At 34.5% G+C, this 25,568-nt stretch overlaps 1 protein-coding gene across 1 annotated transcript in view; it reads right to left on the bottom strand.

Annotated features, from left to right (window-relative positions):
* Nucleotides 1-25,568, bottom strand: part of ZNF407 (zinc finger protein 407) — a 367,412-nt gene that overhangs the window by 63,151 nt on the left and 278,693 nt on the right. Inside the window, exon 8 of the mRNA XM_087707329.1 lies at nt 22,757-22,935. Within this exon, the coding sequence (XP_087563455.1) occupies nt 22,757-22,935 (179 nt within the window). The remainder of the gene's footprint in view (nt 1-22,756; nt 22,936-25,568) is intronic.

Here is a 25,568-nt window from a genome sequence, read left to right as displayed (position 1 = left end):
AATGATTAGTGTGTGTGTTGTGTGTGTGGATATATAGTGCAGGGATCTATGTATGTATATACCATGTGTATATGTGTGTTATGTACAGTATATGTTTGGGTAGATATACACTTTCTCTTGAGAGCAGCACAGAATTTCATTTTTATGTGGGTCAGTGTGCTCACAGTAAAAACATGACAATAAAATTATCTTATATCCTCCCATAAATATTTGAATGTGAAATTATAATCTGAATATGGCTGGAGAAAATTTCCTTAATTTATTTAATCTAAAGTATACCAACAAATACCAAAGAGGTGACAAGTTTTAATGCTATGATTTAGGTATTACTGATCAAAGATGTTTGGGGCAATTTTTATAGGATCGTTACATTTCTGTTACCCTGCTTACTTCTTCACTTAATTCAATGCAATACACAGTAATATGTCAATCTTTACTCAAGGTTTCTAGTGATTATACATTAAGATCATAGTAAAAGGAATCAAAACATGTCAAGAATACATCTGTAAAATACAGTAACAGTTATTTTTTCAGAAGGTTGCTTAATCTCTTTCTGGTGATTAAAAAAAATAATTGCTTTCTTTGATTATATATTCCTCCCATCGTATCTTTTTTCTCAGGTTCATATCAAAAATTTGGCTTTGTTCTTTATTTACCCAGATGGATTTCCTGAGCTGCAAATACTCTTTTCTTCTACCTTTCTTTCAGAATAGCAGGGGATAACAAATCTTGAAAAGTAAAGGCTTATACGCGTAACATTTTAAAAATAGAATTTTACTCAAATTTCGGAACAAAGTCTAACATAACTGAAACAATTTAAACAGATGTCATTAAATGTAAAATAGTAATTGAATCATTAATTCGATATAACTTAATGCTCTCTATTTCTGTCACTTGCTCCACTCACTTTCCTCTCATGTCTAGAAGTCTGCATAGCTCTTTCCAGTTTGTTATGTGAATTGAATGAAACTAAGTAAAACTCTTCAGTTATGCATTCATTTAAATCACATTTCTGAAAAGTAAAAATATTAAGACATTCCATAAATGTATGTGTCCAATTTAAACAGATCTGCAGCAGGCATTATGCAATGCTACTTCTTATCACAGTTAATCAAAAGAGAAGCTAAACATGCGCAAAAAAAAAAAATGGGTTTAGCAAGCAGCTCCACTCTTGCCGAAAACCTTAACTGCCAACCAAATTTTATACTGAGCATTTAGTAGAAGGCTAAAATCAGTTGAATAAAAATCAAATCAGAAGGTGATAGTAATGACGGACTCCAGTGAGACCTGTGGTTTTTTTTAGATTTTTTTAGGGCCATCGGAGGCTGTTTCAAGCAGAAATTTGAAAAGACTTTGTCTTCACCACCTGTTTTTCATCTTGGCTAATATAGTTATAGTTGCATTATGACAAGGTAATTCCTATTTAAATGTCAGCTACTGAGGACAATGTCATTTTGGATTCAAATAAGTATATCATGAATCCATGACTGAAGGAGCTATGGATACACAAAAGTGAAACATGATCTTTGAGGAAATGTTAGGAAATATTTCAATCTTGATTACAATGCCTGTTTTCTGCTCCAAAAAGATCATATACTTATATCTAGGTCAGTCCTGAAAATATTTCGGCACTGAAAGAAATTGTGCAAATGCCAAAATTAAGTTCTATTACTTAAGATCTCAGCAGTCAGGTCAACTGTTTTGCTTAAGATAACAGACAGCTTAGTCCAGTTCATAAGCAACTGATAGAGTGAAAGCAATTAGTCAGAACAACAGGAAGACTATCTCTTCCTAGCATGAAAGAAAATAAAATTGGGAACTGCTGAACTTAGCGTTACATGATGGGAGGAGTTCCAAATGAAAGTGAAATTCTAAGGAATGAAATTAAATATTGACAGATTTGTTCTTTAAAACTGAAGTCAGGACAATTTGGAATTAACCAAGTACTTTCTTTTAAGATGCTAGTGAATAGCAAAAGATAGCAAAAGTTTCTCCTCTGATCAAATTACCAAGATAAAAGAATTATAACAATACTGTGAACCATCATTTTTGGAAAGTCAAACTCTCCCTAGTGCTTTATGTGTCAGGGCTGCTTCCCTCAGTAACCAAGAAAGAAACCACTCAACTGCATTTTGCAGAATTAAGAGTACTTTTACTGATTATGAGTAGATAGTAGCTAAGCAAAGCAAGATCTGAGGCAAAAGCATGTGTAATCATAGATATCAATATGTGACCCAACCCCTTCCCCTTGGTAACTCCATCCCATGGTCCAATCCAAACACCCCACAGGTGTCATGTGGGAGACACCTTCAAAAATCATCATTAGGTTGGTATGCCGGACAGTTGGCCTTGGCGGCAACTCCTCTCTCTGCAGCATGCGCAGTAGATGGTGAGAACAACTCCCTCATTACAGTCACTCCTGCACATAATAATTCCCTCACCCAAATACCATGCCCCCCCTCCCCATTTCAATGACAGCTGAAAAGCAAGCAGCAAAGCAGAGGCTGACACTATGCGTTACCTTCACCAGCCCTGTTACTACTGTTTTGGGTAACCACAGTAAACTAGTTTTAAAAAATGGAAGAGAAACATAAAATCATGTCATTTTGTCAAGTTGGCTATTTTTGCTTTTGTTTGTATTTGTGAAGTTTGGTGATATTGTAATACATTTCCATTTTGGGATCTCTTGGCTATCACTTGATGCCCTAGAATTAAGGGAATATTAAAACTACGTAAATAAAATGTTAACATTCCACTTGATCTAAAACAGGTAATATGAAGGACAGTATTATGTTAGATCGAGTATCACTCATTAATGTAACTATTATTCTATAATTTCAGATTTAGCTTATATTTCATAAACCCCAACCCTGAGTTTATAGCAATCAGAATTTCTAAACAAGGGACTGAATATAATATGGGCAAAGATCGTGAACATTCTGTGACTGGTAGGTACATACAAATTTACTGGAAATCTTATTAGACTTTATAAAAGATATATTGTAACCTTATATCTCGATACATATGCACAAAAATTTACAAGAATATCCAGCCATCATGCAATCCTTAACAAATAAAAAGTTTTGCAACAACCATTTTTTAATAATATAGTAGCAAGTGTTGCTAATAACCGCCTGGTTAGCATCCTGCAGAAGAACCAAAATACCTAATGGCCAGACCGCACTCTTGAGACACAGTAAATATCTCACTTAAAACAATTAAATAAAAATCAAAATGAAAGAATCTTTACAACTTTTAATTTCTCTAGTTATGAATATAGGTAGGATTTTGTGGCAAGCAATCCAGTCATGTGCTCTACTAATTAAGGTGTTGGAGTCATGAAAGTTTTCTGAGTAATTACAAGCCAGTAAATAAACATAATTGTTTTCAGATTTCCCTGAGCAAGCTTTTTCAATTATGTGTTACCAACTCATTGGAAATTATGGGAGTTGAATTTCAAAGATCTGGAGGAAATCAGATTGGGAATGGTTATTTTAATATGATTCCAAAATTATAATTTCAAATATGAAAGTACTTGAAAACTATGTCATTTTCTTTGTTTAAGACTCAAGTTGTTTAAAGCAGAAAATCAGGGGCATTAAATTTTGAAGTTCGAAGTATGGAGAGTCTATTCACACAGTGACAACTACATAGATTTTTCTTCCATGTGAATCCATCATGAACACAATGAGGCACTTGCTAACTCTGAAACATACCCAAGGGGTCTTATAAACTTCCACACATAGATTAATATTGTCTAGAAAAATATAACCTCAGTGCTTTGTTTCCAAATGTTTTTATACCGCTTACATTTCAGAAGAAGGCAAATGAACAAAACATCTAATACTTGAAAACAGAACATCTATCTGAAAATAAATTTCTGACGTAAAATGTTAGTACCTGAATGCTTTTAACTCTGAAATTTAACATCAAACGTATTTTTTGTTTCTTTAAAACTTAAAGAAGCAAGCTGAGTTTGATTTGGACAATTTTTTCCTCCAATATGATCTGCTGATAGAACTAGGGAATAAAGTCATTTTCCGAACACTTTTTATTTGTATATTTATTTTTAAAAACATTTTAATGTCTACAGAATGTGAGTCATCCAAAATAGCTTAATATGGGTGGCCATATAAATCTTTTAAACAAACAAATATAGAAAGACTAAAGATGGGTGGCCACATAAATCTTTTAAATAAATACAGAAATAAATAAATTGTTGCAGGGTCATTGTATATAATATATACTTGACACTCAGTGAAATAGATCTGTAAATATTAAATAGAGTTTTCCTGACTTTTAAAAATAATGTCTGAATTGTCCTTTTCTATCACTAAGATACTGTACAAGCCTGTCATTGATTTGAATAAACTTACCCCTGGAAGAACTGTCTCCAGAACTGCACTTTCAAATTATTTCTTTTTCCACAATAAGATCTAACAGTGTCCTAACCTAAAATAGACCCTTAACTATTAGTGCAACCAGACATTGCCCTCCCATTAATATAAGTTTGGCATGACTTCTTGATGTAGCAAGTTTGGTGAATTCTCAACCACAGACTAAGAAAGCCACATGTACCCCAATATAGTCAAACATTATATTGGAAAACTCACATATTGATCACTCATTATATACATTTTTTTTTCAATATCCTATTATGGCTTCTTGGCCACCCCCTCAAGCAAACCTGTATTATTTTACATTACAATTGTTGATTAAAACTAAAATGTGTTGCAATTTGTACATTTTCACAGCTTATCATTTCTACTCTAAGATAATGAAAAAGTTCTTTCTGCAAACCCGATTGTCATCCTCCAAATTACTCCTTAAAAAAACCTTTAGGAAGCTTATTTAATAAAATACTAATCATAGCTAGGCAGCTGGTCTGTCAACTCTATAGCCTATTATATAAGAGGCATTGTCTTATTGTTTTCTTTTCTATTTTTCTGCTTTGTCTACCTGCTAATTTCTGAATTGGATTTACACTGAAGTTTTGTAAATGTATGATCAGATGTTAACAGGTGTTAAACCAACTTTAAATATATTAGTTACTTGATATTAAATCACTTTCTTTTTTTACTATGGCTAATTTATGGTGGCTTATTTATGACCATGGGTCGGACATGACTTCGCAACTAAGAACATTTATGACCAACGGTTTAATTAAACGGTAGTTTAATTAAGCCAGGATGTTAACAAAGACACATGGAAGAACTAATTGTGTAGGTATACACTTTTTTTTATTCTAAGTTGTAATATTATGGTTTAACAAACCAAAAATCTCATTGTCTGCACCTGACCATTGAGAACCTTAAATACCAATGGAAGTTTACCTTTTGCTCTTGGTATTCCTCAATTTCAAAGAGGGGATTATTTAGAAGGAAAATTTCTATTTTAGCATCCAGTCTCTGGAATACTTACAAATGACACAAATAAGAAATTATTTTTGGTTTAATAAATGCTTACAATTAGTTAAGAGAATGCAAAGTGAATAGGTTTATCTAAATCATCTTACATATGTCATGCACATTTTAAAACAATATGATAAAATGAGGATGAATGAACTCAGAACCAAGTATCTTACATAAATCATGAATTGGATAGAAAATTATTGAATATATGAAGATTCTAATCAATTTAAAGAATCCTTGGATGGTCACATGGAATGTTTTCTAACTCTCCGTTTGGACTACGAAGTTTTATCTTTTTCAGCCTCTATAGTGACTGTATGCTGAGTGTGATGGAATATATCACTGAATACATTTGGAGAACAACAGGTAGTGGAAGGCTTCATCTAAGTTCAGTTCTTTATTTCAAGACTTATTTATCTTTGCATCTGATTTTTCACAGATATTGATAGAAATATTAATAGGAATATCCAAACATGAGATCCCAAAGTGCCCATGGAATTCTGGAATTCCTATTAAAGAACCAACACTGTTGCATAAACCTTGATTCAAAAATATATGGTACAATGCACTGTTTGAGCTAACAGGAGGATACAAACAGACAGGGGAGCTTTAATACAAGAATATAATAGTAGATTATAATTACTACAATCATGATTCAAACCATTAAAAAACTTTTCAAATATATCAGAATGCAACACACTCATAGCCACCCACACCATAAATATATATATATATATGTGTGTATGTGTGTGTGTGTGTGTGTGTGTGTGTACTACATAACCTTTAAGCCTTTCCAAAGTAGACTTACTTTATAATAAAGCTCTCCCCTAGATTTACTTTTATAATTGCCTTGTGTTTAGCATTTTTGCTAATGAGCAAAATGAACAAGAAACACATGGATAGTTTACTGAGCCTAAATTACCAGGGAAAAAATTAAAGTACACAGTATTATACATAAAGATACATTTTTAAAATAATGTCTGAATCGTACCTGAATTGTCCTGCCATGCTAATCATTGTTTTCTTTAGGTCTACTACCTAAATCTTTCATGAACAGTTTTTTTTTTTTAAAAAGGGGGAGAGTTTCAGAATCTTTAAGAGGGAGATGTTAAAATTTGTATTGTTTTCTTCAAAAGAAAAGCTGTGTTCAAATACTCCAATTTACGACAGCTCCAAATTTCAAATCATCCCATGTATGGCACCAAGAGATTACATGACACACGTGTGACAGGACACAAGAGCCAATGTCTGTCATAATAAAACCATTTAAGTTCAGTGTGAAAGCACAATACACTGAAGGGGCTGTGGTGAACCTCAGCAAGAGATTACGAACATTCTACTGGCAGAACATGGCAAGACAGAATGTCAGATTTCATACTCGGCAGACATCTACAACATCTGATGCCTTGTAGTCAAAAGCTGTTAAATTACCTGTGAAGGATTACTGGCAGGCTTGAATGTTTTTTTTTTTCATTGTTTGTTTAGTTCCAAAGGCTCTTGCTCTTTGTGCTGATTGCCCTAACTGACAGCACAGAAAAGCTAGAGGTTGTAAACAGGGCACTGCTGTATTGAATTACAGGTAACAAGTGTGTAATCAACCTGCTGTGGCTGGACTTTGGTATTTTCCATAGGAGTGGAAATCAGTGATAAGCATATTCTCTAATATTAAGAGAAGAAGGTTTGTATTTGCCATCATTTTTCTCAAAAAAGATTTAGAATGAGGAAGGATGGCTACTCTTGGTCCATTCCTCTTATTTGCTGCCTATGTATAGTAGAAAGTAGAGCAGGCTAAATAAGGCATCCCTTTTGTAAAAGTGATAAAAATGGTGAATACAATAGTGTGAAAAAAATCTTGTGTGGGGCCACATGAATTATATTATTGTCATTTCTCTCCATACTGAAACATTACAAGTTTCACCTCCCAGAGCAGACGGTAAATTTATGTGAGTTATTTAATATGTAATGGTTAAATTAAAAGGCATAAATAAAAATTCACTAGCAATTAGTTAATAAAATAACCTATATTAGATGATACATAGGATACATCTGTAACAGAGGAAACCTTCCTGCTTTTAAAAGGGTTCTAGCTCCATTCATCCATAGAGTGATCCTCAAAAAATATATTATTACAAGACACTATTTTTATTCTGTACATTACTTATTAAAATATACTTTGTATTATCATCTTATTAGGCCACAAAGACTTGCCATTTAAAATTACAAGAAAAACAAATTTCATTTGCTCACTGATGATTATAATTTTAAACTATATGTATAATGGAGAAAATATTTTGCTGTAGATGCTGTAGAATGCTAATCATGTCCATCAATGTCTTAACTCAAATTTGACAATGATTCAGGGAATCAATTCAAACAGAATTCATATTTGTCCTCTAACTTTGGTGGGTGCTTTCTTAGATTCTGTATTTGTTGGGAAGAATATGTTCTCACATTTGGAAGGTGAACACAGAAAAGTGAATATCACACAAAATACTAGCACTTTATTGAATGTTTGAAAGATAATATGAGGCAAGCTGAGTTATGAAAAAGTAAATGTTGGTAAAAATGATCGGAAAAACATATAATAAAACAAACCCATAATAAGTTTAGTGTGCAATGTAGAGATTCTGAAAGTAGAATAGGGAAAATAATAGATGTAGTCATAATTAAGAAAAACATGTAAAAAAATAGATACCCTGGTTTTGATTACATAACTGAAACACAGTGTGGAATCAATTATCTCATTTTTTTGTTATTATTATTTAAATGACAGTGAATTGAAAGAGTTAGGGTGACAAAACCACAGTAAATTCTATGTTAATCTTAGTGCTCAGGTATGTTTCCGCAACTATATGATGATGCCCTCTTTTGCATTATGTCATTATGGTTATCAGTCTCAACAAATTCTGCACCATAAGAAAGTTAAAACCTTATGTGGGCCACTTTTGTATCCCCTTAACGCATAGTCCACTAAAATAACAAGGCAGATAATTTTCTACAATTGTTAACTGCTTAACAGAGTATCACACTGATGGTAGCACTTGCTCTAAGAAGGTCTTCAGCCTCGACATTATCTAGCAAATTTTGCACAGCAGATTAGAAAGAAGCAGATAATAAACCAAAACTTGCAATGTTAATATGCAGAAAGTTACCTAGCTGCTGGTATAGTCTTAGACTATAATGCTGATTTAAGATGAAAATGTTATAGGTAGATCAGATTTGGTCTAGTGATTAAGGCAACATAGTAGAAAGTGGGAGACTGTGAGTTCTAGTCCCACCATAGCCATGCTCAACTTCAGAATATCCAGAGATTGGCTTTGGGAAATAGACATGTGAGTGCTGCTAGCATTGCTGCAGAGGTTGAAGGGGTGGGGTGGGGGTCCACCTGTTGATGCTCAGACCATAAGCCACACGGTGCATCAAATTGGTCTGCAGGGCTGTCGTCCCAGAAGGAAGCCTCTTCTAAAGATGATGCACAAGAAAGCCCGCAAATGGTTTGCTGCAGACAAGCAGACTAAGGACATGGATTTCTGGAACCATGTCCTGTGGTCCAATGAGACCAAGATAAACTCATTTGATTCAGATGGTGTCACGTATGTGTGGCAGCAACCAGGTGAGGAGTACAAAGACAAGTGTGTCTTGCCTACAGTCAAGCATGATTGTGGGGCTGCATGAGTGCTGCTGGCACTGGGGAGCTACAGTTCATTGAGGGAACCATGTACTGTGACATACTGAAGCAGAGCATGATCCCCTCCCTTTGGAGACTGGGATGCAGGACAGTATTCCAACATGATAACAACCCCAAATACACCTCCAAAACGACCACTGCCTTGCTAAAGAAGCTGAGGATAAAGGTGATGGACTGACCAAGCATGTCTCCAGACCTAAACCCTATTGAGCATCTGTAGGGTATCCTGAAATGGAAGGTGGAGGTACGCAAGGTCTCTAACATCCACCAGCTCTGTGATGTCATCATGGAGGAGTGGAAGAGGACTCCAGTGGCAACCTGTGCAGCTCTGGTGAACTCTATGACCAAGAGGGTTAAGGCAGGGCTGGAAAATAATGGCGGCCACACAAAATATTGACACTTTGTTGCTAGCAGTTTAGACATTAATGGCTGTGTATTGCGTTAATTTGAGGGGACAGCACATTTACACTATTATACAAGCTGTATACTCACTACTTTATATTGTTGCCAAGTGTCATTTCTTCAGTGTTGTCACATGAAAAGATATATTTAAATATTTAAAAATGTCAGGGGTATACTCACTTCTGTGATATACTGTATATGTAATATATACATTATTTATTTATATGTACAAAGGACTTTTAGGATTAAACAAACCAACAAGAGAAAATGTTACCCCATCCCGTCTTTAAGAAATCACTACTTTTGTTTAATATTTGTTTTTTTCAAGGTGTTAGCAAACATTAACATCATTTTGGGAATTTTTAAACAATAATTTAACTCCTTGCACTTTCATTTACAGATTTTAAGTTGCTTTCCAAATATAGGAATGGAAATCAGCTTTTAAACTACCGTAATACATATCCTCATGGACTATAACTGCAGCCATTTCCAGTGAATGAAAATGACAAATGAGAATTACTGAAAGTAGATAATTCAAATATATTTTCTAACACATATATAGGGAAATAACAAGGTTTGGATGGGTTTTGATTCAGTTTTTGGAGTGCCTTAAATTCTAGAAAAATAGTATGCACAACAGTTTACAAATAGAGGTTAGTGTTTCTTGGATATGAACTGATATCCCACAAGTCCAACAACTTCTTGTTTACATGTGTTTGATTCACATAGGTGTTTTCTATTGCAATTGTTCAAATATCTGAATGCTGTATGAGACCAGCAAATTCTGTATACAAATCATCTTACATATCATTCATTTCAAAAGAAGGAAGACATTAATCATAAAATGATATGCACGTAATAGTGATTTCCTCCAATGAAATAAATGACAGGTCATTGAGGGATGAAGAGAATTAGAGTTTGTTTCAAAAAAGATCGTGTCCTAAGTGAGGGCATTTTTAATTCCAGCTGGCAATAACAGATAGATTCTGCTTGAAAGGAGTTGCAGACCACAAATTAATTGCTGATAATTATGCCTATGATTATACACTGCAGTTTATTCATGATTGAGGTTTGCTTCAATATAAAACATGGACAGCAGGAGAGAGAGAAAAACAGAGAGCATGCACAACTTTCCTTAGGCACAGAAGCCAACTGGGTGATTTTGAGTCAGTCAGTCAGTCAGTCAGTCAGTCAGTCAGTCAGTCAGTCAGTCAGTCAGTCTATCTGTCTGTCTCTGTCTCTCTCAACTGGACCAGCATGGCAAATTACAACCCATAAAATTTAATGAAGAAAGTTTCATGCATAAATGGATTCTATAAACAATATTGTACATACATACAATCTAGTTCAAGGGTCCCCAACCAGAGGTGAGTTCTACCGGTTTGGACTGTTCGGCTGAGTAGGTAGTAACTCGGCCTGCCACACCCACGAACTGGTTCTCTCAGTGGCGCATGCGCAGAAGCAATTTTTTTTAGTACTGTGCATGCACATAGTGCGTCCCTGAGTGAACCGACAGTAGCAGCAGCTGGAACCCACCCCTGTCCCCAACCCCCAGTTTATGGACCATTAGCCATGCCGCACAAGCAGCAGGTGAGCATGTGGAAATCATTTGCATATGTATGGAATTCGGTTGCGCACATGAAACTATCCCCTCCCCCCGCTGCCACTCCCACTGGTCCACGAAGCCAGAAAGGTGGGGACCGCTAATCTAGCTAGCTAGCTAACTAGCCTGCACAGCACAGTTTCAGTTCTTTATAAACTCAAAATTAAGAGCTAGAATTGTGGCGAAATGTTGTGTAACATTGAAGCAAAAAATCTTCTGGAAATGTTTCCTTTGAAAATGAATATTATTTCAATTAGCATTTTTATTTTGGTATCTACTGTATGTTCTGGACAAGAATTTGGGATACATTACTTGATCTGAAAAAAGTTAACCACTGCCTCTTTAATAATATTCAAATGGTACAAAGAAAGTAAAAACTCTGATGTGTGGAGAAATAGTTTCACTGATACGTTGGAAACAATGCTGTCCAATCGTTCACACTTTGAAACTGTCAAATTTGCCTGAAACAGAAAAGTTCTGCAAATGTTCAGCCATTTTTCCTCTCGTCTCTCTTGTAAGTATTAGCCTGAACTGTCTGAGTTGCCCCTAAACGTCTCACTGAACTATAAGATTAAAGCTGCTCAGAATTGTCTCAAACTGAAAGTTGGGCTGCACAGTGGTGGGCTGTTGTCATTTCGGACCAGTTTGGGCGAACCGGTAGTTGCAACCTGCGGGTGGGCCTGCCCCCCATCCCTATGCTGTCCTATTTAGCCTTGTTTTTGATGTGCACACATGCATGGAAGGCCACGCACATGCACAGAGGCGCATGCTCACAATTTTGGTGCTGGGCGAACAGGTTGTTAATTTATGTGCTGCCCACTTCTGGTTTGATTTAGCATTTAGAAAGATGCTCTTCTTTATTTTAGGTTATCTAGTAGTTGTTTAAAATTCAAGATTTTAAATTGTAGAATATGTGGCTAAATTATAATATTAATAAATTATACAGACAACTAACTCTTGATTCTTCCTCATAGTCCCAAAACAAAGATACAGAAAAGTAATAATGCACCTAACACTAATAATACATGACCGATCATTATGCTTTTATCAACATATATATATATATATATATATATATATATATATGTATATGTATATGTATATGTATATGTATATGTATATGTATATGTATATGTATATGTATATGTATATGTATATGTATATGTATATGTATATGTATATGTATATGTATATGTATATGTATATGTATATGTATATGTATATGTATATGTATATGTATATGTATATGTATATGATGTATATGTATATGTATATGTATATGTATATGTATATGTATATGTATGTATGAATGTATGAATGTGTGTATGTATATGTGTGTGTATGTGTGTATGTATGTATATACATACATACATATATACACACACATACATACATATAGATACCTACATACACACACACACACACATTTATACACACACACACATAAACACAGACACACATAAAATAACTGCTACTTTAAGGCCAAAAACAGAAAAAATAAAGAAAGATTTTAGAAGAAACTAACATGATACTTGCAACTTTACAGATTTTTTATTGCTAGTGTTTATGCATCTTTGATGGTAAAAGTACACTGATTATAGCACCAAAAAATCAATTAATATTAACTTTTTCTGACACTTTCTATACAAATACTTTATCAGTTACAATCAAGGTGATAAAACAGTTGAGTGTATAGTATTTTTCAATGAACAATCTACAATAAACGTAAACATCAATGTAGATTAATAGTCTTTTCAATCCCAAAACTACTACTACTACTACTACTACTACTACTTTAAATTTCACACCGTGTATTGTAGAATAAAAACAACAGCAACAAAAAACTAGCGCGTTAAAAAGTTCTATATTAAATGCTTCTCCTGTAATTGGAGAAAGAGCACCATTATATTAAAAAAAATCTAACCAGATTTTCTTTTATTTTATATAGCAAGATATAAAGTTTCAGAATAAATTCCTCCCTAAAAATTCTCTAACATGCTTCATGCTGATTCAAGGGATGGTTTCTTTCAAAACAGAGGTATACTTAGTGTAATCAGAATTACAGCAGCCATAACATAGCTGCTTTTGATCTTAACTCACTTTTGTAAAAAATTATACGAAAGTTATATCTAACTGACTTTATAGTCATGGGAATATCATCTGAATATCAGAGATCTGAAATATTTTTATCATATTAAATATTGAAAAAAATATCCCATTTAAGAATCTGCCAACTAATTTAGAGGAGCCATTTCTAAATCCTTTTTGGCAAATTTCAACTTTAAGATGAATGAAGATGTGATTGCTTTCTTTTTATTGTGGTAGCTATTTGACCATTTGTGGTAAAAATCAATCACATTCTGAAGTTGTTTTCTATTATGTTTCTTACGTGACAGATTGTAGGAGGTTATAGAGTTGACCTTGGAAAAAATTATTCAGAGATAGTTACAAAAACATGTCTTGAGCCCAGGAAGCAGGGAAAGTATTCAGAAGCAGCATTCTGGTCAACTTTGAAGAGCTGTCACAGATATGTTCCTTGTTTTTTATCTGTGTTCCTTTTTGTATATACAGTAATTGTAGATTATTCAAACAGAGGTGTGGGAAATTTATCCCACTTCTTTATTATTCATTCTTTAGAACGAAAGATGGCTGATTTTCAAAGACCTTTTCATTTCCTAAATCTAACAAGGACTTTTTTTTAGCATTATAGTAGTAATCAGGGACAAAATATTAGAAATGAAAAATTATTGCAAATTAATGAACTCAAAGTGAAAATGCAATGAATGCAATGCTTTCCCATCTTGAGGAAAATGGATGTGGAAAAAATTCTTTCATTCTATTGTTTGCTCCTTATATAGTTTGGTGTAGTGGTTAGGGCATCAGGCTACAAACAGCAGACTATGAGCCTTAGGCATGAAACCTGGCTGGGTGACTTTGGGCCAGTCACTCTCTCAACTAACATCTGTCTCTGGCAATACATTGGTCAGTGAATTCTTATTGCAACCAATGAGATCAGTACTAAGTGGATTGAAAAGGAAAAAAAAGCTGACCCTGTACCTGGAAAAGAATGCTAGAAAGACAAAAAATGAACTAGGGAACTAGGTTCATATGAACTTGATGACCATATTTGATTTCATGGAAATGTCATTTGTATATTCCTCCTCTCACTTCTGAGGGAAAGAAACTGGTTGAGCAGATATCATTGGTTAAAAATGACAAATCACATTTTTATGTCAGAAAAATGGAAGACCAGATGTTGTTTGGAACTTGTCTAGATACTTCTTGCCAGCATCAAATTCCTGGTTTTCTATCTTCATCCCTATTTTCTTCTTCTTTGAAGAACTTCTTCTCTGTAGTAAAAATGTACCACTGTGCTGATAAACTTGATTGAGCCCCAATTTCACACACCTGTAGGTAGGTATTTGCTGATAGGAAACCAACCCCATTCCCTGCCAGTTTCTGGCCATCTTTTCACAGTTCAGAAATAAGAAGAAAATGTTGACTTCTGCAGCCATTACATCCTTAACGGAGAGCTGTAATTTATGTCAGTTTACTACCCAGGATTTTAAAACGTTGGCAACAAATTTGGAATCCAGTGCTTAATTATAATTTAATTTTGTTGGGATATGTAAATTCTGGAAAAAGGAAGAAATAAGAAAAGAGATGGGAGACAGCATATCTGATGTTACTAATTCTAAAGCCAGGAATTCAGCATCTGAACTGTGAGATTTTTGTAATCTCGCTTGCTCCTTGTACAACAGAGAGAAAGATAAGAAACAAGATCTTAGCTTCTGAATCCTCAAGCATAACCTAAAATATAAGTTTCCTGTATTATAATATAAAAACGCTACATGTCTTTGAAACATTGGGAATACTGCAAAATTATGCCATAAGAAATGTTTTGGTCTTTCAGATGCCACAAGACACTAGGTTGTTTTTGAGCAATAGACTAAGCATAACTTCTGTCAAGTTTTAAGCCAAGGATTCTTGGGCAATTTTAAGAACTCCCTTATTTTTCTTCCATTATTTCTGCAAAAACAAGTTACATGACTGCAAGGTATATTGTTAGGTAAGCTCCCCGTTGGGAGAGCGAGTATGTTCAGAGAAGCGTTATGAGAGTTGTGTTGGAGAACACACAAACCAGCATACAGAGACACTGCAGTTTAAGTAGGCTTTTACTTTAGTAGAAATAGAGGTATCAGAGTCCATCAAACAATCCAAGTCATACACGGTTAAGACAGTCAGTCATCAATGTCTTTCAGTTAAGGGATAATCCAAATAACAGTTCAGTATCATATAATCAGTTCAGTACTCAAAGTTTGCTAGCAGTTGCAAAACTTACAATAGCTCACGGCACTTTCTAACAGCTAGCTTCCAAAACACTCAGATCAGATCAGCCCAGCATCTAACAAACAGAGAGCTAACAGTCATTCTGGCTCCCTCTTATGGTCGATTGAGGAAAACAGCAACCAATCACATTTTACAGTATGATTTAAAGAAACAGGTACAGCATTGTTACATGATTTATATATTGCCAATCCAACCATTAGATTATATTCCTAACAGTAATATGTATTTCCATTATCACACACTGCATAAATGGTTGAACACTAAAGCACAGAATCTGAATGAATGGCTCTTCTTTTTTTTCAAAAGCAAAAACAAGATTACAAAACTATGATATGAAAAAAGATTAAAAATGACTGAACATAGTAGAATCTCCCTATTTAATCTTATGCAATTTCAGCACTAAGAAATAAGAAAGAACCAATTGTAGATGTTAAAGCTTCACCATTAAATTATATTTAAATTTCATTTGGAAAATCAACATTAGACATAGAACGATCTATAGGCAAATAAGTAACAGCTTTAAAAAGCATGATGTTATGTCAGCCGAGGCTAAACTCAAGGATACTAAAAGCTTAATTATCATATTCTCTGAAATTTTATTGAAGAATAGAATAAGTTTACAATTGTATATTTCTTTCAGTAGCTACTCTTTTACTATTATTATTGCAATACAAATGCTCATTCTGTTGGTCAGTGTCAGGAACAATCAATTTTTTCCTTAGAACATTGAAATATTCTCTACTTTGGGATGGCACATTTTTCAAGTTGTATTTTCTATTTTTCTAGGGTACAATTAACTAATCACTTCCTTTTAACAAGGCCTTTTCACATGTGACATTTGGCAAGGTTTCCTCAGCAATTTCTAGTTTTGCAGCAGCAGCACTAAGCTTTCTGAATTGAAGTCATAGTCTTTTTTTTCTTTTTACTTCTGTCAAGTTACCAATGCTGCATCATGACACCTAACCCGAGTGCCTTTTTGCCCAAATGCAATACTGGAATCATAAACATAATTATTAAATAAATGCATAAATCCCTAGTGACAGTGGTCAAAACAGTTTTTAAAGAGGATGGGCCAAGATATAAGTGGTAATGCTATGTTTTATGCTCATATAATGAAATATTCCCACAGATCCTTCCCACTTAACATCTAGAAGAATAAAGAGGAAATAGACAACAGAGTTAAATATGAAACACAGGGAATAATGAATCCACAGAGCTGGCTTCAACAATATTATACGACCCATGACAATCTCTAAAACAATATGCAATTCATGGCTGGATGTACATGTTTAAATCCTTAACAAATTTATAGCTACTTAAAAAGACACACATACACACAAAGGTTCACAGATTGTAACTCTTCCTGCTTCTATTAATGCCTGGTAAGTGACATTCTCTGCATGGTATTCAGATAAATTAACAACAGAAAATGAACAGTAACAATAAACCACACGCATTAAAAACAGCAGAGATTAAAATAATGCTGCATTTATTAACAATAAAAGTAGCAGCAGAAAAAAAATGCAAAGATCTAAACTAGGATTTTTTAAAAAAGAAGTTCTTCAGGGGCACAACAAAAGACAATGATTTAAGAGCACTGCCAGATTTTCTATGGACAGTGTGTGGGGGGAAAAAAACTTCACACTTTCAGTTACAAATTTGGCCACATCTGGCAGGGAATCATGAAGAGGCCCTGAATGATGATCTTAGGGCCTAGATGGTGGTAACCTCTCCACAGATACATAAAGGTAAAAATGAGTAGAATTAACTGGTCTTGGAAATGGACTGGCAACTAATGCGCATTACAATATACTTTTATTATCTCATTACCTGTCTAGTGAGTGCCTAGGTATGACCTTATTTTTGTTTATTTTTATAAAGTTATTTTTATAAAGTTTTCAGGACTTTATAAAAACTTTATTACAATAAAAACAGATTACAATAATGTCGACCAGTAGTTTACACGTGTGATTTATTAAGGGAATTCTGCCAGTGGTGGGATTCAAAAAAATTTACGACTGGTTCTGTGGGCGTGGCTTGGTGGGCATGGTGCAGCTTGGTGTGCATGGCTTGGTGGGTATGGCAGGGGAAGTTTACTCCAGGGAAAGGTTATTGCAAAATCCCCATTTCCTCCAGATCAGCTGGGACTCTGGAGGCAGAGAATAGATGGGGGCGGGGCCAGTCAAAGGTGGTATTTACTGGTTCTCTGAACTACTCAAAATTTCTGTTGCCGGTTCTCCAGAACTGGTCAGAACCTGCTAAATACCACCTCTGAATTCTGCCCAGAAAACCTAAGTAATTCTCACTGCTTTATATATTTATTAGAGCAAGGAAAAATCTGCAGAACATTCTTTACTTTTGTCAATCTATTACAAAATGTATTATTAAATTTCTAACCTAAATATATTCTGCCATCACTATTCTTCGAAGAGTCATAAGTGGAATAAGAGTGTTCAATTTAAGAAAAGTCATATCCAGTGATAAATTTTAAAATGAGGCAAAAAATAAGAACACCAAATGATTGAGAGCTATCTATTAGCTATCCCCTAAAATTATAGGTGGTAATTAAGTAAGCATTCCTGGCCACTAATAATTTTTTTCTGAATTGGAAATGCAATATTGATAAATATTACTTTGATGTTCTTGTTTTGGAATCTGTGTTATAATAATTCCAGGAATTATGTTGTTGAAGCTAAAATGGTTTTAAGCACTTGCTTTTAAAATTAATGTAGACACAGATTTAGGTTCACACATATTTTGAGCAAAGCTAATATTTCCCCCTTACTGTATATCATGATCAGGTATATTTAGCAGAGGTCTCACACTGAAATGGCTTTCTGATGAATAACTCAGGGATGACTAACTGGCATGTTGCCCAGCTATTTCAATGCTCTATTAAGCCACAGATGCATGGAAAAAATAAATTTGTTTCATTTTCAATTTTATACATTTTTCAGGACACATTTAAAGCATGGCAACTTTGGGGACATGATAGACTGAACTCTCTTTGAATTATGCATATCAAGCACTTTTTTTCTTATCATATATTACTCAGACAAAAAGGAATGAGCATGAAACAATGCAGAACAATGCATTCCATCCTACTTCCAGTATTCAAGCCATTTGCCTCCGATTTGTGCAATCATTGATGTCTCACTTTTAAGAACTATTTGCAACATGAAAAATAAAACTGGTTCATCAAGAAAGTCAATTCTACATACATTTTGATTGTTTTTCCATTTCTGCAGGTGACATAGTATCCTAGAAATGTTGAGTTGAAGTTTTGATGCATGTAAGAGATTGCAAATTAGCAAATCCCATTCCAAACCAGCAACCATGTAGTGGTTTCAACATGATTTAATTTAAGTTGATCCACCCAAAAAACTGTAGCAGACGCATGAAAATTATATACTTTAAATTCTAAAAGCTGGAAATGGATGCACAAAGATAACACCATCAGTTATACTATTGTACTATTTTCAGATTTATTGCTGTGCCATTCCTTCAAACCGTATGTCAAGGTATTAAATCATTTCTACTAAAATATTGATTTGTGATCTTGCTTGTAATTCTTGTTAAACATTTTCAAATTCTTTTTCATTATTTCTGTAGCCCACACATTAAAGAATACTTGTAAAAGGGGAGTTACCTCTTGCATTTCCACCCCGCAGTCTTCCCCCAAATCTATTTAGTAGGGGTTGAGCTGCAATGGGAGGGAGAATTAATTCCATCAGCTGACATACAAAAAACTGGGATACATGTTTTGTATTATTAAAGGTTTGTTGTTGTTGTTGTTACATTATACTATTTTTCCTATTCAGTGATACTATTAGAGCCCCAAATATTTACATATGTATGTTTTATACATTTTTATTTTGTCATTTTGAATAAGAGGTTTAAGCTTAATGAATATTTTGTAAGCTTACTGTAAACTCTCAATAGTTCATAATGAGAGAAATTTACAAGAGACATCATTTAATCTCAAAATCTTTTACGGGAAAATCAGCAACAAATAAGGCTTCCATAAATGCCATATACTTTAATTTTAACAATGACAGTCAACTTCTCTTAAATGACCATTCCAGAGGCCATTTTAATTACAGATATAACTTCCATACTCACAGGTCTTCCTAAGAAATGGGTTCCAGTAGAATCAATGTAGTGTAGTGTGGTGTGGTGTGGTGTAGTGTAGTGAAGTGTAGTATGGGCTAAGCTAGGTTACACACACTCACTCACTCTCCCTCCCTCCCCACTCTCTCTCTGACAATACGTCATTGCAGAATGAAGATTAGAGCCAATAAATTCACAGAAATAAGAGTGTATTGTAGCAGCTCCCTCTTACTTACCCCCCCCCCCCCGCTTCCTCCCTCCCCTTCCTCTTAATTAAAACTTTTGGATCATAGTAGAGAGACAAAACCATACTCAAAGTAGCAAACTGTTGATGAGCTGAGGCTGCTGTGGATATTTTAAGGTAGCCTGACATGCAAAATAGACAGGTTGAAGTTGTCCCAATTTGGGCTGGGTTAGAATTCTCTATTTTCTGTTTTAATGGTTGAGAATATATGTTTTTTATTTTGTAAATTGACTGATTGATCTCAGCTCTTAACCACATAGTGTTAGTTTTAATGTATTCCCCACCTCTGATGGTAGAAAATCTTACTTTTAATTTTTGGCAACTATGAATTCCAACTATTAATATCTATGCAAAATAGATATTTGGGGGGGGGGGACCTCTGCTTTCTTGGTCCTGCCACAGCCAGATAATGTTTTTGTTGAACAATGTCCATTTAGGTCAAATCTGAAATGAGCAGCACAGTTATTGCATGCATTTTTGATGGAAGGAGAAAGAGATTAATTTGATTATTTGTTTATAAAATATATATCACAGGCTATTAAAGTCTCTCGGTGGTTTGCAACAGATAATGCTATTGCATGCATATTTACAAGCAAACAAGGTTGACTGAGTTTATTTGGAAAGATTCTTTATACTGTACACTTAGGGCAGCAGTCACACAATCAGCTGGACATGTGGCTACTGATACTATTTTGTGGGTTACAGGCACGGTAAAATATATGTTATTATAATCCAATGTGGTAGGCATAAAGAGCAGTCTATCTGCTTTTCTAAGGGATTAGAACCTGGGCATAAATCTATATATTCTAGTGATGGATTTCAGTAGCTACACACTTACCACATTATATTGAACATTGCACTGTAATTACAAACTAATTATTTATGAAAACATTTATGTTACTCTAGCCATTCACTTGCTCCATCAAACAAAGTATCCACACACACACACCATAAAGCCATACTAAGATACGTGCTGTTTCCAGCTCTCACCTGCCCAGTACCCTTCTCTCAGTTATATATCTATGATCAATAAGGCTATTGGAGTAACTAACTGCTGATTAAATCCTATTCAATCTTGATACGTATTTTACTGTCAATAAAATTCCTAGCGATATACCGTGATGAGAAGTCTACATTATTTTTTCCCTATTTTCTAGCTTAAAAATTGAATATTGCAGGTGGCTAACTCAGGAATATAATTGCCAGGTGCAAAACCAGAAATGCCTACTTAAAAGACATTCTTATATGAAGATGAAAATAATTAGCTTTTTTCTCCTTAATTTATTAGGAACACTTGGGTAAGGTAATCTATAGAGACTACATGCTAGCATCCTTTTTCAGAATTAGAAAATGTTTATGTAAGGTTTTTATTTGAAGCAGATAATAAAATTACTATTATGCATATGAGAGGGAAAGACTTCCTGACAATCATACTGACATGCAATTGAAAGACGGGTACTAATGGTTATTACAAAAATGGATCTGCTTGAAGCCAAACTGCTTACTATTTTCTTTATATAATCCATACCAGCATTTAAAATAAATACTATAGTAGTTTCATGGAGTTCAAGTAACATTCTATTACTTTAGCAAGACATAACTTTCAAATATCTTCCCTAACAAGCTTCTTAATTATTTTTAAGTAGTCAGTTTTCTGTTGAAAATAAATGAAAATCATTGTTCATGGTATCTAGCAATTTATGTCGAACTTAAAATTGTCAGTGAAATTATCAGAAAAGATTGAAATCTGATAGAAAACTTTATAATTATTTTCATTATCCAAAGCTAGTAGGAAAAGAAATGATTTTTTTTGGGGGGGGGGGAATCTTTGAAATAAGTATCAATTATTAAAATTATGTAATTTTATATCCTCACTTGAAATTCAACAGTTTCAATCTACTTGGTAACACAGTTGAACTTTGATAAGAATCACATAATATATCACAGTATAACTTTTAGCAATCATTTCCCATGCCCCTTAATAATTTGATGAATGCTTCTGTCAAGAAGGATAAAGATCACAATTTTATTTAGAGTTAACTGCTTGAACTTTCAGTATTTTACTCATGAATATTGCAGCTGTTCGCAACTGATAGGATTGCTGTTTGTTCCATTGTGATGATGTAATCATAGACTATCTTGCCTTTGGAGACTTATTTCATGCAGGCGAAGAAGACATACCATACTTAGATATGGTAAAAATGAGTTGTGATCTTAGTAAGGTCTACTCAGTAAATTATCACCCAATACAGTTCTCATAGTGAAGGTGTTACATGTACCATCCTAGTATCATTGACTACCAATTATTCTGAATAATATAAACATTTTCTACATAGAAGAAAAAAAAATGTAGTTTAAGAATTCATCTTGAACATTTTAAGCATTTTTCTTAAAATATTATATACCTGATTCTACTTCCCTTTCTCTCTCTCTCTTGCTAACACAAGTTATCCAAGGAAAATAAAGGTAAACTTTGCAGAGGAGGAGGCAGTACTGATTTGGACCTCTTCCTGCTTTCAGGCATCATCAGGGACTGATTGTACAATCCTCCAGATATGGAACTCCCATGTAGTTCTAGCCAATGTGGGAAATACCTGGGAAGATGGAAGCTGAACTCCCTAAGTGTTTGGAAGGCTACAGTTTGCCACTTCAGAAAGAAAATTACACCAAATATCTAGCCTTATGTGTCATGTGTAATACTTGGTCCAGCATTCTGCTTAAATACCTATTTCTTAATCGATTTAGCCCTGGCCACCACAATTTGGGCAAAATCCCAGATAAAATTAAGCATTGCAAACACACACAAATAAAACTACTGCAAGTCGCACAGCAATATGAAAGTTACTGAAGTTACCTGGATTGAGTTTAAAACTGCCTTCTTAGGTATAAAGGAGCTTTGGTTTCACAATCATGTAAGCGCCTCCAAATGAGTATAAAGATGTCCTTACCAGCATGCAGGTAAGCTAAGTCCGGGTTCTCAATGTCAGGATGCAGTTCTTTCAAGTGATTGCGAAATTCCACTGGGATGTTGGTTCCATATTCACATTTGGGGCAGTTGTACATCTTTACGCCTTCATGTTTATCTGTGTGCAGGATATGCTTGCGGATATTTTCAGCACAGTTGGACCTAAAATGTGTGTAGGGTGGGGATGGAATAATAAAGTGATATTATATATCCTTGATACAATGCTGAATTGCAATATTGTTATAAAACATTAAGTTCACTACAATTAGGTTAAGGATTAAGTTCCCTTTATATAACTGATACTGAAATTCATTAATTTGTTTCAAGAAAGTTTTAGTATAATTGAAAATGCATTTGAACAAACATCAGAGGTGGGTTGCTCCCAGTTTTACTACCGGTTCGCTTCTCATGTGCTTTACGAGAACTGTGCATGCACAGTTCAATGTGAATTGTTCTTCACACATGCGAAGGGTTCGCGCATGCAAAGAGTTGGAAGGGACCTAGAAGGGACCTTCTAGTCCAACCACCTGAAACCCTCTATCATTTCAGACAAATGGTTGTTCAATCTCTTCTTAAAAACCTCCAGTGTTGGAGCAGCCACAACTTCCAAAGGCAAGTTGTTCCAATGATTAATTGTTTTAACTGTCAGGAAATTCCTCCTTAGTTCTAGGTTGGTTCTCTCCTTGATTAGTTTCCATCCATTGCTTGTTGTCCTGTCTTCAGATGCTTTGGAGAATAGCTTGATCCCCTCTTCTTTGCGGCAACTCCTTAGATACTGGAACACTGCTAACCTGTCATCCCTAGTCCTTCTTTTCATTAAACTAGATATACACAATTTCTGCAATTGTTCTTCATATGTTTTAGCCTCCAGTCATCTTTGTTGCTCTTCTTTGTTATATAACACTGCCTTCACCAAATCCTGATTGGATCCTAGATTTAAATCACAGTTACTTAAATCCTCTGCCCTCTTGCTATACTATTTTATACTGTTTGATATTCCAACAGACTCCACAAGTAGCCTGGAATGGGATCAGGCAGAACCACTATTACCAGTTCTCAAAGTTTGCTATTCTACTTCAGAAATAGAAGCTGTTAGAAAGTCAGGTAAGTTTGAAAAAATTTCTCTAGAGTTTTTTGAAATCTAAACAGAACCATCACCCCGCAGCGTAATTTGATCCCTGATCTGCAAAAGGCAGCATGCAATAATGACTCAATATCCCCCTAGTAATGACTATTCTATAATAAGGATATAGAGATAATTTTCTTTGCCTTGTGCTACCTGGTCTATGTGATAAATACCAGGGAAACTACTTCAACTTTTATAAAATCATGGATGCTAACTGTTTATGTTTAAAATGATTTTGTTTACTTACTTTTATAATATGTATGCCATTATCTTTTTCTTCAGTAAGTATATAGTTTGGCCCTTTTAAGAAATTATTTCTCTTTCATGCTTATTATGTTTATACAATTTTGGTTTAGGAAAGGTTAGTGGATAGATTCTCCTATTTCCCCCATGAAGCTTAGCATCTTGTATCCTCAAATATGGATGTTTGGGACGGGGACAGGGGATGAAAACTGTGCTTTACTATCTTTTGAAATTGCATTATAACATCACACATAAGCATGTAAAGGTTTATTCCTAGGTGGACCATAAATGCCTATGGCCTTGAAAATCCCTCCAAGATCATTTGCATGTTTTCTTTTAAGAGAATTAGAGGATATAACACTAATTGTTTATGATAAACCTGAAATGTTAGGCCTAGTATTTATTTTGAGCAATTAATCAGAAGTTCTCCTGTTTTTTCATAGTTTTATTAAAAAATACTGACATCTTTATAGAGGCAGAGGAAAACAAAAAATATATTATAAAGGCTAAGAATATAATCTTAAGAGACATGCAGACAAACTGGAACAGATTCAGAGACCAGCGACAACTATGAGAAAGAAACTAAAGAAAGTCCTCTAAGGAAACAATGAATAAATTGGGAATGTTTTGCTCCAAAAAGATAGATGATGGATATGACTGCCCTTTTCAAATACCTGAAAGGATGTCACATGGAAGACCAATACCTATTCCTTATCAATCTAAAAATGCAGGTTATGTAAGAATAAATTAACATATTTCATCTATATATTTAATCTATCCGAGGCAGCAGTGCCTCAGATAGGAAGTCCATTCAGAGAGTGGTAAGGACAGCTGAGAGGATTATAGGAAGCTCACTTCCTGTCATTCAGGATACTGTTTATAAGCGCTATGTGCTTAGAACGCAAAGCATTGTTAGAGACCCCACACACCCACTTTACGGTCTGTTTCTGTTGCTCCCCTTGGGAGGAGGTTTTGAACTATTTCTAGTAGGACTTCCAGATTCTGTAACAGCTTTGTTCCCTAAGTCATCCACCTGGTAAACTTGCAAGATTTGTTTCTTTCGCCATTACATACATCCGAACTAAACTGGGTTGTTTCTCTGTGTCATATAATATATGTGGGTACATGCATAATTTTGTATCTGTCTGTCTGTTTATTTGTCTTGTCATGTTTATTTTTATATTAGAGGTGGAGACCCTTTGAGATATGTGTGCAACATAATTTCATTTTAATGTATACTGATTAGCGTACATTCAAAGTGACAATAAAGTATTCTATTCTATAGTATGGTAGATTCTGAGTAAATGTAAGAAAATCTTTCCATACGGCAAGGCCAGTTTGATAGAGAACCAGTTATCCAGAGAAGTTGTGGGTTACCCTTGTTGCAATGTGTTCAACCAGACACTGGGGAGCTATTTGCCTGGGA

The sequence above is a fragment of the Thamnophis sirtalis genome, unplaced genomic scaffold, assembly GCF_051295495.1.
Source record: "Thamnophis sirtalis isolate CommonGarterSnake01/CBP01778 unplaced genomic scaffold, rThaSir2_p1.2 scaffold_2, whole genome shotgun sequence".
Taxonomy (NCBI): domain Eukaryota; kingdom Metazoa; phylum Chordata; class Lepidosauria; order Squamata; family Natricidae; genus Thamnophis; species Thamnophis sirtalis.
The sequence above is the reverse complement of the archived record's forward strand: the minus strand, read 5'-3'. Positions and strand labels throughout refer to the sequence as shown.